At 39.2% G+C, this 14,809-nt stretch overlaps 1 protein-coding gene across 1 annotated transcript; it reads right to left on the bottom strand.

Annotated features, from left to right (window-relative positions):
- Positions 1-3,549: 3,549 nt before the first annotated feature.
- TMEM70 (transmembrane protein 70) lies at positions 3,550-11,182 on the bottom strand. The gene is made up of 3 exons (XM_059394732.1): positions 10,830-11,182; positions 9,510-9,615; positions 3,550-4,083 (listed from the first exon to the last, which is right to left on the bottom strand). Exons 1-3 carry the CDS (start codon positions 11,046-11,048, stop codon positions 3,626-3,628), a joined length of 783 nt encoding a protein of 260 aa, XP_059250715.1. The 5' UTR covers positions 11,049-11,182; the 3' UTR covers positions 3,550-3,625.
- Positions 11,183-14,809: the final 3,627 nt, after the last annotated feature.

The following is a 14,809-nucleotide window of genomic DNA, read 5'->3' as shown; positions in this document are numbered from 1 at the left end:
CAGCACCAATTTGTCAGTCATGCGAGTAACCACCTTGGAAACAATCCCTCCTGCCCCAGTTCAGCCTTCAGATGACAGCAGCACCAGCTGAGAGCTTGACTCCAACCTCACGACAGAACCTGACCCAGAAGCATTCACCTAAGCCACTCCCAGATACTGGACCAACAGGCACCATGCAGTATTACATTTTAAGCCTCTAGTTTTTGAAACACCTAAGTGGCTCAGACTGTTGAGCATCCAACTCTAGGATTTGGGCTCATGATCTCAGGATCCTAGGATCCAGCCCCGCATCAGGATCCCTGCTCAGTGGGGAGTTTGCCTCTTTGCCTCTCCCTCTGCCCTTTCCCCTGTTCGCTCACACACACATACTCTCTTAAATAAGAAGTCTTAAAAATTTAAAAAACAAAACAAAACTCTAAATTTGGGGGGGGGGCAATTTGTTAATGCAACAATAGTTAATAAAAGCAACATCATCAGTGCCTGGGTGGCTTAGTGGGTTAAGCCTCTGCCTTCAGCTCAGGTCATGATCTTAGGGTCCTGGGATGGAGCCCTGCATAGGGCTCTCTGCTCAGTAGGGAACCTGCTTCCCCCTCTCCCTCTGCCTGCCTCTCTGCTTGTGATCTGTGTCAAATTTTTTTAAAAATCTTAAAAAAAAAAAAAAAGGCAACATCATCTATGAATTATCCAAAATAATCAAATCTCGATCTGATGAAATCTCAAGTCATACCACCAATTTATAGGAGATACAGAAGACAGAGAAACATGTTAATGTACACCTCAGGGATACAATCAGAAAATCTAGACCACGAAAAGATGTAAAGGACAAAGGACTCTGTTTCTTAACAGGTAATTTACAAGGGAGAAAAAAACAAAGTGAAAGAAATGGAGGGGTCCATAGATTAGATGAGTCTTGAAAGCCATTTAATAAATTGGTGTGAATAAGGCATGAACTTTACTAAGATCTTAATCCAAACAAAATGTGGGGAGGAAATTGGCATTTGAACAAACTGGATATTTGATAACTTTGGGGAGTCGGGAGTGACTTGGAAAGAGGGGAGTAATTTGGGTATTATAATGGTATTATAATTTTTACGTCTTTATCTGGTAGAGTTAAAAAATATTCAAGAAAGAGATGTTACAGTGACTGGGTTTTGCTTCCAAATAAAAGTAGAGGGCAAGTGGTTGGGATGGAAGTCAAACAACATTGACAACAAATTGGTAAATGTTGAATCTGAATGACAGTTATGTTGATTCGTTATACTCTTCTAACTTTGAATGACTGAAATACTCAACGAAAGGGAAGTCAACAACAAAATTACCTGAAAAAATCAGAATACCATCTCTAGAATTGTGTCCAAGCTAAGGCTATCATTGAGACCTAATGGCCACTTTGTTACTTTTGCTTCTAAAAGCTTAAGTCTTTCAGAATAATGAAACTAATGTTTAGAAAAGGGATTACAAGACATTTTATTATCAACAGGCATATTACTTGATACAACCCCAATGTTAAACCAGGATCACCCTGCCTTTTGAGACTCAAAACCAACTCAATGCCCTTCCTGTAGATAGTGGGACTCCTCACCTCCCCCAGCCTCTCCAAGATTTTACTCCACTTGTGGTGAAGGTAGTAAAGTGGCATAGAGAGGTGTGTGCAAATTTTTCCTCCTCACGTTGGCCTGAATTGTTTCTGATTATTTCAGTGATGAATCATATTCTACACATACTGTTCCTTGTCTTCTTCCGGTGTGGCTCCAGACCATGCACTTGAGAAGTCCTCTTTCTCACTTAGTGTTTTAAGCTTTTTTTTTTCCCTGAACAACCAAGTTGTCTTCTGAATTATTCTGATACTAATACAAACAGGTTTTTCACTCCACTCCGCAGGTGATAGAATGGTTATAAGAATACAGGACACTTAAAGAGGTAACGGTACACTCAGAACAATTTATGAAGAAACTGGAGAAAACATTAAGTCATTAGTAATGCTGTTTTTTCTTCTAGGAATGGAACTAAGTGTGTTTTTTTTTTCCTTGCCTCTACTAATATTTGATCAACATTTTATCATGGAGAATTTTATAGGAAGATACATTAACTGCCAAGATAGCAACAGGTATATATCTAGGTGACAGGACAGAGGAACAGGCAGGCAGAGGCCCAAACAGAAGATAGGGATGGCACCAACTTGTTCATCTCCCTGAGACCTAGAGCCTGCCTTCTGCTAGATCACAAGCTGGCTGATCCTACCAGAGGGCAGGCTCTAGACCTCAGAAAGGGGAGTACTTTTCTGTTACACTCTCCTATAAGTTTCTAGCAGCTGCAGACCTGATCTTTGTCTATGAATGTATGAGGTTTCTGGTGCTTCCCCATCAACCTTCCTCATACACAGGTAAGCCATAAAGATTAGGATTACCATCATGACAGACAATAGAAGACATTAGGCAGCTCCACAGAGATTGAGTGTTTTGTTCTTTTTTCTTTCAAGATTTTGAGATGGAGTAGCAAGCTCCCCTCTGAGCAGGGAGCCTGACACGGGGCTCAATCCCTAGGGCCTGGGATCATGACCTGAGCTGAAAGCAGAGGCCTAATCAACTAAGCCACCAAGCACCCCGGGTGTTTTGTTCTTAACTATGACTTTGACAACTAGCACAGTATCTGGCACACACTGGGCACTTAAAAAGTTATCTACTGATCTAAGAGCATGACTTAGGGCCTTTTGCTCCTTGCTGAAAATCCTTCACAAGAACTAATTTTCATTTTACAGTTTTAAAAATCTGAAAATGCCAATACTTTATAAAATTAGCATAGAGATTATGACTTTATAAAAGCTACTGTACATCTATTTGGTACCTATGATTTTCCAACTCTGATAGGATACACCAAAGGAGAAGAGTGCCACCAAAGACATCACTACTTGGGTCACCATTTCTCCTGTAGCTACCACACTCAACTAGACAGAGATTCCTATTATGGGCAACTATGCCTGAAAAAATAAGCAAAAACCTGTGCTAGAACCAAAGTGAAAGTAACACTGCTTCCCATAATTTTAAAAGTTTTTAAAAGTTTTTAATGCATGCGAAATTAGTATCTATACACCTAGAAAAATCCAAACGTAAAGGAAAAAGAACTCTCCCATTTGTGTCTGACATCGATCCCCAGACTAGAGACAACCACATTATATAAAAGTATCCATGCAGGGGTACCTGGGTGGCTCAATGGGTTAAGCCTCTGCCTTCGGCTCAGGTCATGATCTCAGGGTCTTGGGACCGAGCCCCACATTGGGCTCTCTGCTCAGCAGGGAGCCTGCTTCCCCTCTCTCTCTGCCTGCCTCTCTGCCTACTTGTGATCTCTGTTAAATAAATAAATAAAATCTTTTAAAAAAAATTATCCATGCATAAGCCAGCATGAAAATATATTTTCACTTTTTTAAAAACACAAGTGGTAGAATATTACATGATTAATTTTTCAAACATAGCATAATTATATAGGAATATAATTCCGTAAAAATTAAAAGTTCGATACAGTTTCAAATTATTTTCAATCACTAACAGAAAACAAAAGTAAAGGCAACTTTATTAATATACACTGGAACATAAATCACATTTAAGCACAAATGTAAAAAACAATAGACTCATTTCTCATCTTTAACCTGTTTCTTCTCACTGTCTTCTTCCATATCAAAAGTAAATGGTTTGTCATAACCCATTAGATGGTTATAATCTTCAGGGTTTGGAAAGAGCCTTGGATTAACTAACAGCGATTTTGTTTTAGCATAAAATGTGGTAAACACATGTGTGCTGTCTGGAATCTTCACGTCATTCTGGTGAAACACGGTACTTGTTTCTAAAAGCACAACGTTGTAAGTAATGGCTTTGTAAGTGTCTGTTGTAGCTTCATGGTACAACCGAACAACATAGCCTTTTGTAATAAAGTGAAGCAGTGTTGGAGTGATCACTGTAAAGCTACCTATGATGCCATAAAATAATATCTGCAAAGGTAGACTTCCAAATATAATATTGTTTTGTGCAAAAATGTATGGTAGTAATGCAAGGCTGATGACACTTGTAGAATAAGAAAAACATTTCACACCTACACAGGAGAAAAAAAAAGGGATAACATTAATATTTATAGATTTTATAAAAGCATCAATCTATCCACTTTAATTCTTCTACCTTTCTTCTTATATCATCAAAACAACAAAATCAAAACACATATATAATGATTATTATTTTCCAAGCTATTTTAAGTACTTTACATATTTTAGGTACTTTATTCATGACATCTTCAAAAAGGCACTATGAAATAGATGTGTAATTATCATCCTCACTCCCATTTACAACATGAGAAAAATAAAGCACTTGCTCCAGGTCACAAAGCTACCTAGAAGCAGGCAGTATTGAGATTCAAACCCAGGCAATTTGACTCTAGTGTCCAGGTCTTTCGCCAATACACAACACTGCCTCTCCAGGTAGGAAACCTGCTTTAGGGTTAACTGGTCTCCACCTCAGTTCCCCAATAAAAATTTAATACTACTCAAAGATCCTTATGAATACTATAAATGTTAATTCAGTTAGCAGATTATTAAATAAAACTCTCTATTAACAAGCACTTCCACATACGTAACATTAAATGTTTAAATAAATATGAGACTAACATTATTAGACTAAGTGCCCAGGATTAAAACAGCAAATTACCAAAAAACACACCACCAGTGGTTAATAAATATGTGGGAAATGAATATATTCAACTTCTTTACCAAGAAAGACATTCAAATTCAAATAGTGGGATATTTTTTACCTGTCATATTAAAAAGATTAAAAATCAATGACTTCTGAAATGCATATTTAAAAATGGTTAAAATGATCAATTTTATGTTATGTATATTTTACCACACTAAATAAAAGACTTAAAATGTAAATTTCTTAGTTTGATTGTATAATTTAACATGATCCCAACAAAAACACCATCTGGTTAGAAAACAGACAAGTTGAGATCCTAGACAAGTTGATTATAAACTTAATTTGGAAAAACAAAAAAAGAAAAGAAAGGTGGGGGAGGAATTAGATACTGAAACTAAGACTATAATTAAAATGGTGTGGTGCTGGTGCACAAATAAATAGATCAATAGAACAAAATAGGAAATCTAGAAATAAACCTAACTGCATATGAAAATGTAGTATAAAGATACAGTCTCGGGGACCTGGATGGTTCAGTCAGTTCAGTGTCTGAATCTTTATTTTGGCTCAGGTCACAGTATCAGGGTGGTAAGACTGAGCCCAGCACAGGGCTCTGTGCTCAGCTTGGAGTCCGCCTGTCCCTCTCCTTCCACTCCTCCACATGCACTTTCTCTAATAAATAAATAAAACCTTGAAAAAAAAAATCTCAAATATGTGGGCCGAAGTGGTGTTGGACAACTGGATAGCTACATAGAAAAAAATAAAATTCAATCCATCCCTTATAGCATCTACTAGGAAAATTCCAAATAATCCTGAGGTTTAAATGTAAAAAATAAAATCATAGATATATAAGAAAACATCCATGAAGTCCTTTATAATCTGAGAATGGGAAAACTTCTCTAATTATGATTCAAGGGGCACCTGGGTGGCTCACTTGTTACCATCTGCTTTCTGCTCAGGTCATGATCCCAGAGTCCTGGAATCAAGCCCTACATCAGGCTCCTTGCTCAGCAGAAAGCCTGCTTCTCCCTCTCCCACTCCCCTGCTTGTGTTCCCTCTCTCACTGTGTCTCTCTCTGTCAAATAAATAAATAAAAATATTTTTTAAAAAAATTATGACTCAAAACACAGAAGCAATCCAGGAGAAAGACAGGTAAATCTGATTACATTATAAATGTACATGGACATAAACAAAGTAGAGACAAATGAGAAAAATATCTGCAACCTCTATTGTAGAGGATTAATATCCCCAACATATAGAAGGTTTCTAGTATATAAGAAAAAGATTAAAACCCTATACCCACACATGCAAGAAATATAAGCAGACAGCTCACTGAATCAAAAATGCACATGGCCCTTAAACAGATGAAATGTTAATAAACTTCGATCCTAAGTACGTGAAATTAAAAGCATAGTGAGATATTTTTCACCAAAACTGCCAAAAACCAGAAGTCTAACAATACTCTTCTTCATTGCTATTGGTTGAAGGCTTAATAATCTTATTAGTAATTTAAAAATAATTCCTTCCTTCCTCCCACAGGTAGTTGCTATGACACCAGTACACACACAATACAACAGGAATACAATGGGGACCAAGATGCCTATATAAAAGCCTCCTTACTCCTTCCAACTACCTTTTTTCCTCCATGACTTTGTCACACTACGCAGGGTTGAAAAGGGTACCCCAAAATTCATGTCCACCCAGAACCTCCAAATGTGACTTCATTTGGAAATAGGGTCTATGCAGACAGTAAAAAATGAGATGAGATCATCCTGGAATAGGGTGGGCCATAAATCCAATGAGAATACCCTTGTAAGGACAGAACAGGGCAGACACAGAGAGAGCTGTCTGAATTTGGAAGCAAGAACTGGAATTATGCAGTTATGCATCCATAAGCCAAGGAACACAAAGGACTGCTGGGAGCCACCAGAAGCTGGAAGAGGCAAGGAATTCTTCCCTAGAGCCTTCAGAGACAGCATGGCCTTTATCAACACCCTGATTTCAGAATTCTCGCTTTCAGAACTGTGGGAACAAATCCGTTACTTTAAGTCACCAAGTTTGTGGTAATGTATTATAAGAGCCCAAAGAAACTAATACACATGTACACTTTATTTTGCCTGGACTGAAGTACTTACTAATTTCTAAACATATTCTGGGCTCTCCCATCTTCATGTCTTTGCTCATACTACTTCCATGCCTGAGAGGCCCTTTTTACACACCTCTTGATGTTCAAGTTCTACTCTTCCTACAGTAAGACTACTATGACATCAGTAATTATTTATTGATGAATTAGCAAGAACTACCAACTAAAAGACCCTTCAAATGTCTTTAAACGAGGGGTGCCTGGGTGGTTCAGTCATTAAGCATCTGCCTTCAGCTCAGGTCTTGATCTCAGGTCCTGGGATCGAGTACCGCATTGGGCTCCCTGCTAAGAAGGGAGCCTGCTTCTCCCCTTGCTTGTACTCTCTCTCTCTCTCTCAAACTCCGTCAAATAAATAAAATCTTAAAAAAAAAAAAAAAAAAAAAAGAGGTCTTTAAATGAGGCTCCATTTGGCAGTTTAAAGAATCTTCAAGAATGGAACCTCTATCCCAATGTCTCTTACTCAGTTTTATATAGAAAAAATGTTTCTCCCTCAGTTTCCACATAGAAAAAATAGCAATCTCTGAAAAGGATACAGAGTGAGTTTCTATTACCATAACATTGAAAGAACTCAAACATTAAATTCCTATACAAGTTATAATTCTAGAACTTTAAATACCATGGATAGCTATGCTCCTCTATAAATATAACATCCTACCCACACCAAAATTAATCCTTATTTATATTCTCTTCTTTACAGAATGGAGTTAAATGGAAATAGGAAATAAATTAAAAAGCCTTCCCTGAATTTGAAGGAACCATGTCTGTTCAGAAGGAAGGCTATCATGGGTATCACTGTTAACACCTCTCAGTAGTACAAATCCAGGTATCCCAGGCCAGAGATATGACACAGGCTCAATGGCCTATTCATGTACTGATTCCAGAAGAAATTTCTAATCACCCAAAATGGATTTTTCAGTAACTTCAGAACTCCTCTCAATAGTGATTATAATCAGGGGCGCCTGGCTGGCTCAGTGGGTTAAAGCCTCCACCCTGGGCTCAGGTTATGATCCCAGGGTCCTGGGATCGAGCCCCACATCGGGCTCTCTGCTCAGCAGGGAGCCTGCTTCCTCCTCTCTCTCTCTCTCTCTGCCTGCTTCTCTGTCTACTTGTGATCCCTGTCAAATAAAATAAATAAAATCTTTTTTAAAAACAGTGATTATAATCAGTTCTTTTTTTTTTTTTTTTAAAGATTTTATTTATTTATTTATTTGACAGATAGGGATCAAAAGTAGGCAGAGACTGGGCGCCTGGGTGGCTCAGTTGGTTGAGCAACTGCCTTCGGCTCAGGTCACGGTCCTGGAGTCCCGGGATCGAGTCCCGCATCGGGCTCCCAGCTCCATGGGGACTCTGCTTCTCCCTCTGACCTTCTCACCACTCATGTTCTCTCTCACTGTCTCTCTCTCAAATAAATAAATAAAATCTTTAAAAAAAAAAAAAAAAAAGAAGAAGTAGGCAGATAGGCAGGCAGAGAGAGAGGAGGAAGCAGGCTCCCTGCTGAGCAGAAAGCCCGATGCGGGACTTGATCCCAGGACCCTGGGATCATGACCTGAGCCGAAGGCAGAGGCTTTAACCCACCGAGCCACCCAGGCGTCCCAATTATAATCAGTTCTTAATGCCAAAGTTATAAATAGCTAAAACTGTATTCCAAACAGTCTACTTTGATACCACACATTTTAGAACACACAGATTTCCAGAGTACATTTTAGATTGTGAGTGACACCAGCATAATCAAAAACAGGAATGCAACTGCAGTGCTGAAATCTTGTGGCTGACTTGGCTATAAAGTAATCCTTCCGATATTCAGGTTATACTTTAAGATTACTGAAATGAAATACAACCTCAGGAACTTGAACAAAACACATTCCCAAATTCTTCTGACCTCCCTAATAAATTATTCCAGACTAAATACCAAATTAAGAGCTAAGGAAAGAGTTTTAAATTTGTAACTATTTATATACATTGTCTTGGGCGCTGGGGTGGCTCAGTTGGTTAAGCGTCTGCCTTCAGCTAGGGTAATGATCCCAGGGTCCTGGCATAGAGCCTGGCACGGGTAGTGGGTTTGCTGCTCAGTAGGGGGTCTCCTTCTCTCCCTCCCTCTGTACTTCCTCTCTCAAGAAAATAAATAAAAATCTTTAACAATAATAATAATCATAACAGACTGTCTTTGTATTCTCCAGTACTCTACACTACCTAGAAAGGGCACTAAATAAAGATGTTTCTTGAAAATGCTAAGGTGACTCAAAAAACGTAAAAGAAATATATTTTTTAATTATAAAAGTATTATATGCTTATTTTAACTGCCAAATTTAAAAATATATAAAGTAAATATGTACCCTCCCAAAATAACTACTTAGGGGGTATACTTCCATATTTTTTTTCTCTCCATATTCAAACATTACACAAATATACATTTCTTGTTCTATTTTGTTGTTACACATCTTGGGAAGTGACCAAAGGATGGATGCTTTAGTACCCAGCCATAAGATCACAAAGTCATAACAGTCTTAAAAAATCTGTTTAAACTCTCCTAAAAATGCAAAGGTCTCAACATGCCACAAGAAAAAATATATAACCTAATTTTTCCTCATATCTTGCAATTAAGAGATGTTAAAATAAGAAATAACATATCCCAAGAACATTTTTTACAACTAAAACAGGGGTAAAAAAGGAAATTACCCTCATTTTTGGTTACCCACCAAATACTGTTCGTGCCAGATTCCCAGTATAAATCAGCCTTCCATCTTCTGATTTTTCAAGCTGTGTATGTAAGCATCGAATGCATCCTTCCCAACAAAGAGGTACCTATTGAAACAGAGACTGTTATAATGTGAGTACATAACAAAGTGCATTTTAGACCAACTTTTATGTTTTTTTTAAATTATAATGAAGAGTAAAAGAGAACTTGTCACATAAGGTGATTTAAGGAATACCCCCAAATAATCTACAGAGCTGAAGAAATCAAACTAGAAAAATAGCTGTCCTTAACTACAGTCACAGTCACCTGATGAGTTAAAGTCTGAAAACCTAGGTCTGCATCCCAACTCAAGGCTTTTTTGATAAGCGTGGACTTGAACAAGTACAAAATTTTAGCAGAATAATTTCTTCATCCTGTGGCTAAGGAAAACATCACTCTTGCTCCATTGTCAAAATTTTAAACGCATTGGCTTTTCCAAAAAATGATATTAATATAAATAAAATACTGCAAATGCAAACTGTTTCAAGTCCAGGCCATTTTTAGGATCTCTAAAATGTTTATACTATAGCTAGTATTTGAAAAGAAAGAGTAACGCTCCCTGTTCATTGCATCCCTTCCTCTTAAGAAAATATTTCTTGAAATCTTCATCAAATTTCACAGGAACAAGAGGTCCCTGAACGTCTAAAAATGAATTTCACAGTACACACCCTTCAAAATGCAAAAGGTATGCCTAATCCCTTTATGCTGAAATGTAATTAGATTCCAATTCCCATGTTGGGCATTTCTTCCAAGTTTCAACCATGTTTGCTAATTCTGGTATTTTACAGAGCAAGACTAGGAGGCAATGTACTTAGATTAAAATGTGAAGATTAACGTCTCCATCCCCTTTTCCAGGGAGCAAAAGAATTCCTTAAAGTAGCCTCATCTAATAGAAAACAGAACAGACTTCAAAGTCAGGTTGAGTTCTTTTAGTTCGATCACCAGGTGGGGCATCTAATTTCGTTGCAAATTAACCCTTCCGAGCTTCCTTCCGCTCAGAGGTAGAAGACAAAATAGTTTAGAGTCATCGGAAACCCGCTGGGTTTGCAACGAGCTGTGAATGATTGGAACCGCCTAGAAAATGACCACTTTCGAACGGACACTCCTAGACTCGTGGGTGCCATAAACCCCGGGACCCCAGGCCTGAGGCCGAGGCGGCGGAGGCCGAGGAAGGCAGCCTCTGCGCGCCCCGCAGAGGGCTCCTTCCGCACCAGAGTCCCCGTGCCCGACGCTCCCTCCACCCCGCACCCTCACTGAGTCCGCACGCCTTCCGAAGGCCGACCTGCGTTCGCACCCGCCGCCCGAGAACCGGGCTCCCCGCAGAAGCTCCCCGCAGCCACGCGCTTCTGCAGCCAACCAGCCCCGAGGAGCCGCTACAGGGGACCACCCGCGAGGCGGCCGCCCTAAAGCCTCGAAGAGCGGCGGCCGCCCACAGCACCGTCCTCTTCCCGCCAAGCCGAAGTCCGGCCTCCCACGAGCTGCCCAGCGCCAGAAGCAACATTCCGCGCGTGAGAAGGGGCTGCACGCGGCACTACGGCAACAGCAGGGAACCCTGAGGCCCAGTTCCCCATCCGACCGCAACGGGAACCGGCCGCGCATGCCCCGCCCCTAGACGCCCGCTGGGGCGGATTGGCCGCACGCGCGTGCGCAGGATACGTAGCCCGCCTGCAACCTTCCCTGCCACGCGCGTTCCCTGCGGGCGGAGCTCAGCCCCGCACGGCCGCCTCTAGTTGCAGCGACGCGCAAACGCCCAGCCTGCGCGCGGCTTCCCTTTCGCAGACTTGAGCGCTCTTGTTGAGAATGTGGAGGGACAGAGAGGAGAGCCCTGCGCGAAAAGACAAAGCCTGGAAGCCCGGGCTAAGTGTTTTATTCTCGTGGGCGTCATTTTCTAGGCCCCCAAATCTATTTTCTTTCTGGGAAAAATGACTCTAGCCTATTACACAGGGTAATAATACTTTATACGACTTGGACAAAAATGAATGGTAATTTAATCCAACCGTTGGGTGGAAAATAAATGGAGCTTGTTCATGTGATGCTGATACTTGACAGATTGGTCTTCTGGAATCCTTCACACCTATATACACGTTTGTTCATTACTTGTTAAACAGGTATTGAGAGCCTGTTGCCAAGACTAAGGAGCCCGGGATATAAAGATACTGCATAAAAGTGGGAATCCACTGTACTAACACAATGGAGGAAACACCTAAAAATAAGCTATAGCATAATGCTGCAATATCATTAAATTAAATACCAACTTACAAAATTCTTCAGAAGCCCAAAAAATAGCGTGATTATTTTGACCTCAGAACGTTTAAAAGCTTCAGGTTACCTGAGTCTTAAAAGATGAACAGGGGCGCCTGGGTGGCTCAGTTGGTTGGACGACTGCCTTCGGCTCAGGTCATGATCCCAGAGTCCCGGAATCGAGTCCCGCATCGGGCTCCCAGCTCCATGGGGAGTCTGCTTCCCTCTCTGACCTTCTCCTCGCTCATGTTCTCTCTCACTGTCTCTTTCTCAAGTAAATAAATAAAATCTTTAAAAAAAAAAAAAAAAGATGAACAGCCAATGGCTTGACACTCCCCTGTTTACTATTTCAGAATGTTTCTGACTCCAAATGCTTTTGGTATAGAAGATCAAACTAAAAGTCTAAAATAATATCACCTTGACAATTCCAAATCCTGTCTACTTTCTTTCTGGGCATTCAAAGGAATAAAAGTATACTGCTTCTTCATGAATGACTTAATTTTCTTTATGTTCCACTTTACATTTTAAAAACTTCTGTTTAGTGTGACACTACAAACATCAACTATCCATTTTACTGATATGTTTAAAATATTCTGTTAATATAGTGTTTTCATATTGTTACAAAGATAAATTGAGATATCAACAATTTTTGGTTTATTTGAGCAAAAATTTATTCAAATTGGGCAGCACCAAACCGAAAGTGATTGAGTCCTCCACTGAGAGGAGCTAAGGTTTTTACAGAGAAAATGAAGAAGCAAAGCAAGAAATTATTTGACTATAGTTTAAACATTTGCATTATTTGGGAAAATCTACTTAGCTATTTGTGATTGGTTGTTCTTAGACATTTACAGGAATTGACTCTGGCTTAGGTTTTGGTTTGTTTCCATAGGCTACCAAGGTTTTAGAGCCATCTCAGTCTAATGGCTTCCTTGATTGATTTCTTTAATAATATACTGAGAGAACCTGAACTTTAACTTCCGTTAAGCTTAGTTTTTTCCAACAGATTCTGTAAGCAAATGAAAAAAATATTTGGTTTACTTCTCAATGTGTCTAAATAGCTAAAATGAGATCATATTCTGAAAATTCTGTGCTATGGAATTACATTGAATTGTTATTTATGCTTAAATAGATTTTCCCAATTCTAGTAATATAGAGACATTTGTTGAAAATAAACTACTTGAGTGTGACTTTTGGAATGATACTAAGGCTTTAAAAAATAAAACATGATACTCCATTCATATAATCTAAGAGCTTCCCTTTAAAGATGGAGACTAATGGAAAATTAAAAACCAATTATCACTTTTAGAAAGTATAACCATCATTATTGTATATCCTGTTTGTATTTTAGCTGTTTTTTCTCCCCATCCACCAGCTCTCTCTTTCCTTTCTTTAAGGTAAGCTTAAGGGCAGAATAGCATGATGGAAAAAAGAAAAGAAAAATTTTGATAAAGCTAGTGTATTGATAAGAACCCTAATTATTTCTTCATACATTACTGGTTTAAAGCATATGCTAGGGGAATCTTTCCTGAAAAGACTCTGTCAACAGATTATCAAAGCTTTTAAAATGTTCATATCCTAAAGAAATAATCAGAAACATAGTCAAAGATTATTGTGGAGATATACTAACATAGCATTACTTAAAATGATTTAAAAAATGGAAATGAGGTAGGGGCACCTGGATGGCTCAGTCCAAGTATCTGATTCTTGATTTTGGCTTAAATCATGATCTCATGGTGATGAGATCAAGCCCTACATCCAGTTCTGTGTGCTGAATGTGGCATCTGCTTGAGTCTTTCTCTTCCCATTCCCCACCCTCCATCTCTCTTGAAAAAAAATTTAAAAATGAAAACAAGGCAAATGGGTAAATGTGTAACATTAGGGAAATACTTAAGTGAATCATGGTATGTTTATATGATGCAATTCTATACAGACATTAAACAGGATGCTTGTTGAGATTTTGGTTACAGAGAAATTGGAAATTTAACAGTATTCAAAATCATATACACACAGTATGATGATGTAAAAGTGCATGGAAAAAACAAACATCTGTAATCTGTATTTTTTGTAATAGGCATATATTATATTGACTACATAAATTTTTAAAATACAGTAAAATTTTGCACGCACGCACACACACACATGACAGTCCTAGCCCTAAATCTGTTATTAGCTAGCTTCAGTATTTTCACCTGGAAAATTCTATCATTCTCTAGGCAACTAATATAGTCATCCTTGCTATGGAAGGAAGCCTATAGAAGCATCCTGTATCATCCTAGAGAGTGATGATACAATGAGGAAAAGAGGAAGAGAGGGGAAGAAAGCAACACTTTTGAAGTAAAGGAGGAAAATTTTATTGAAAATGAGCCCACGCCTCCTCTCCTCATCCCACGGTCTCTCCTCCCTACCAAACTCTACTCTGAGATGTCGTTAAAACCAAAAACTTTAAAATTAAAAAAAAAAAAAATTTTTTTTTTGCAAAGGCTTTGAAAAATTAACCCAAAGCAATCTCTCCGTTAAAAGCAATGACTTTTATCTGTCAAATCAACAAAATATGTCCTTCAAGCAAAAATTATTAATTAGGTCAACAAATTTTGTTTCCCCTGTATTTATTTTTCCTTTGTGGACCTCGTTAACACAACAGCGCCTATTTGAGCAATTTGAAATGGTGTCTTGGCCCTACATTCCCTTCTTGCCACGGGCTCGTAAACAGAGAACAAACTTTATTTAGCTGTTTCAGCTTTTCTGGAAGGGTAACTGAATTTAACCACAGCAAAGCAAGTGAAAAGGACAGGCCGATCGACGAGCGAGAGAGGGGCTCAAAGAGCGAGAGTGCTGGGGCGTGGAATGTCAAAGAGGTCTCGGAATTCAGCATCCGCGGCAGACGGCTGGAATTTCAGGGCGTGATCTCTGAATCTAGGAAAGTTTGAGCAACCCGGAGCTGGGAGGAGTTGGTAAGGATGGAGAAAGGCCCCAACCCTCTGGGGTGGGGGCGTGGTTAGTTTTCAGTAATAGGTGTCGGGA

This window comes from Mustela nigripes, chromosome 3 (genome assembly GCF_022355385.1).
Source record: "Mustela nigripes isolate SB6536 chromosome 3, MUSNIG.SB6536, whole genome shotgun sequence".
NCBI lineage: Eukaryota > Metazoa > Chordata > Mammalia > Carnivora > Mustelidae > Mustela > Mustela nigripes.
Note: the sequence above shows the minus strand (reverse complement) of the source record. Positions and strands in the feature narration are given on the sequence as shown.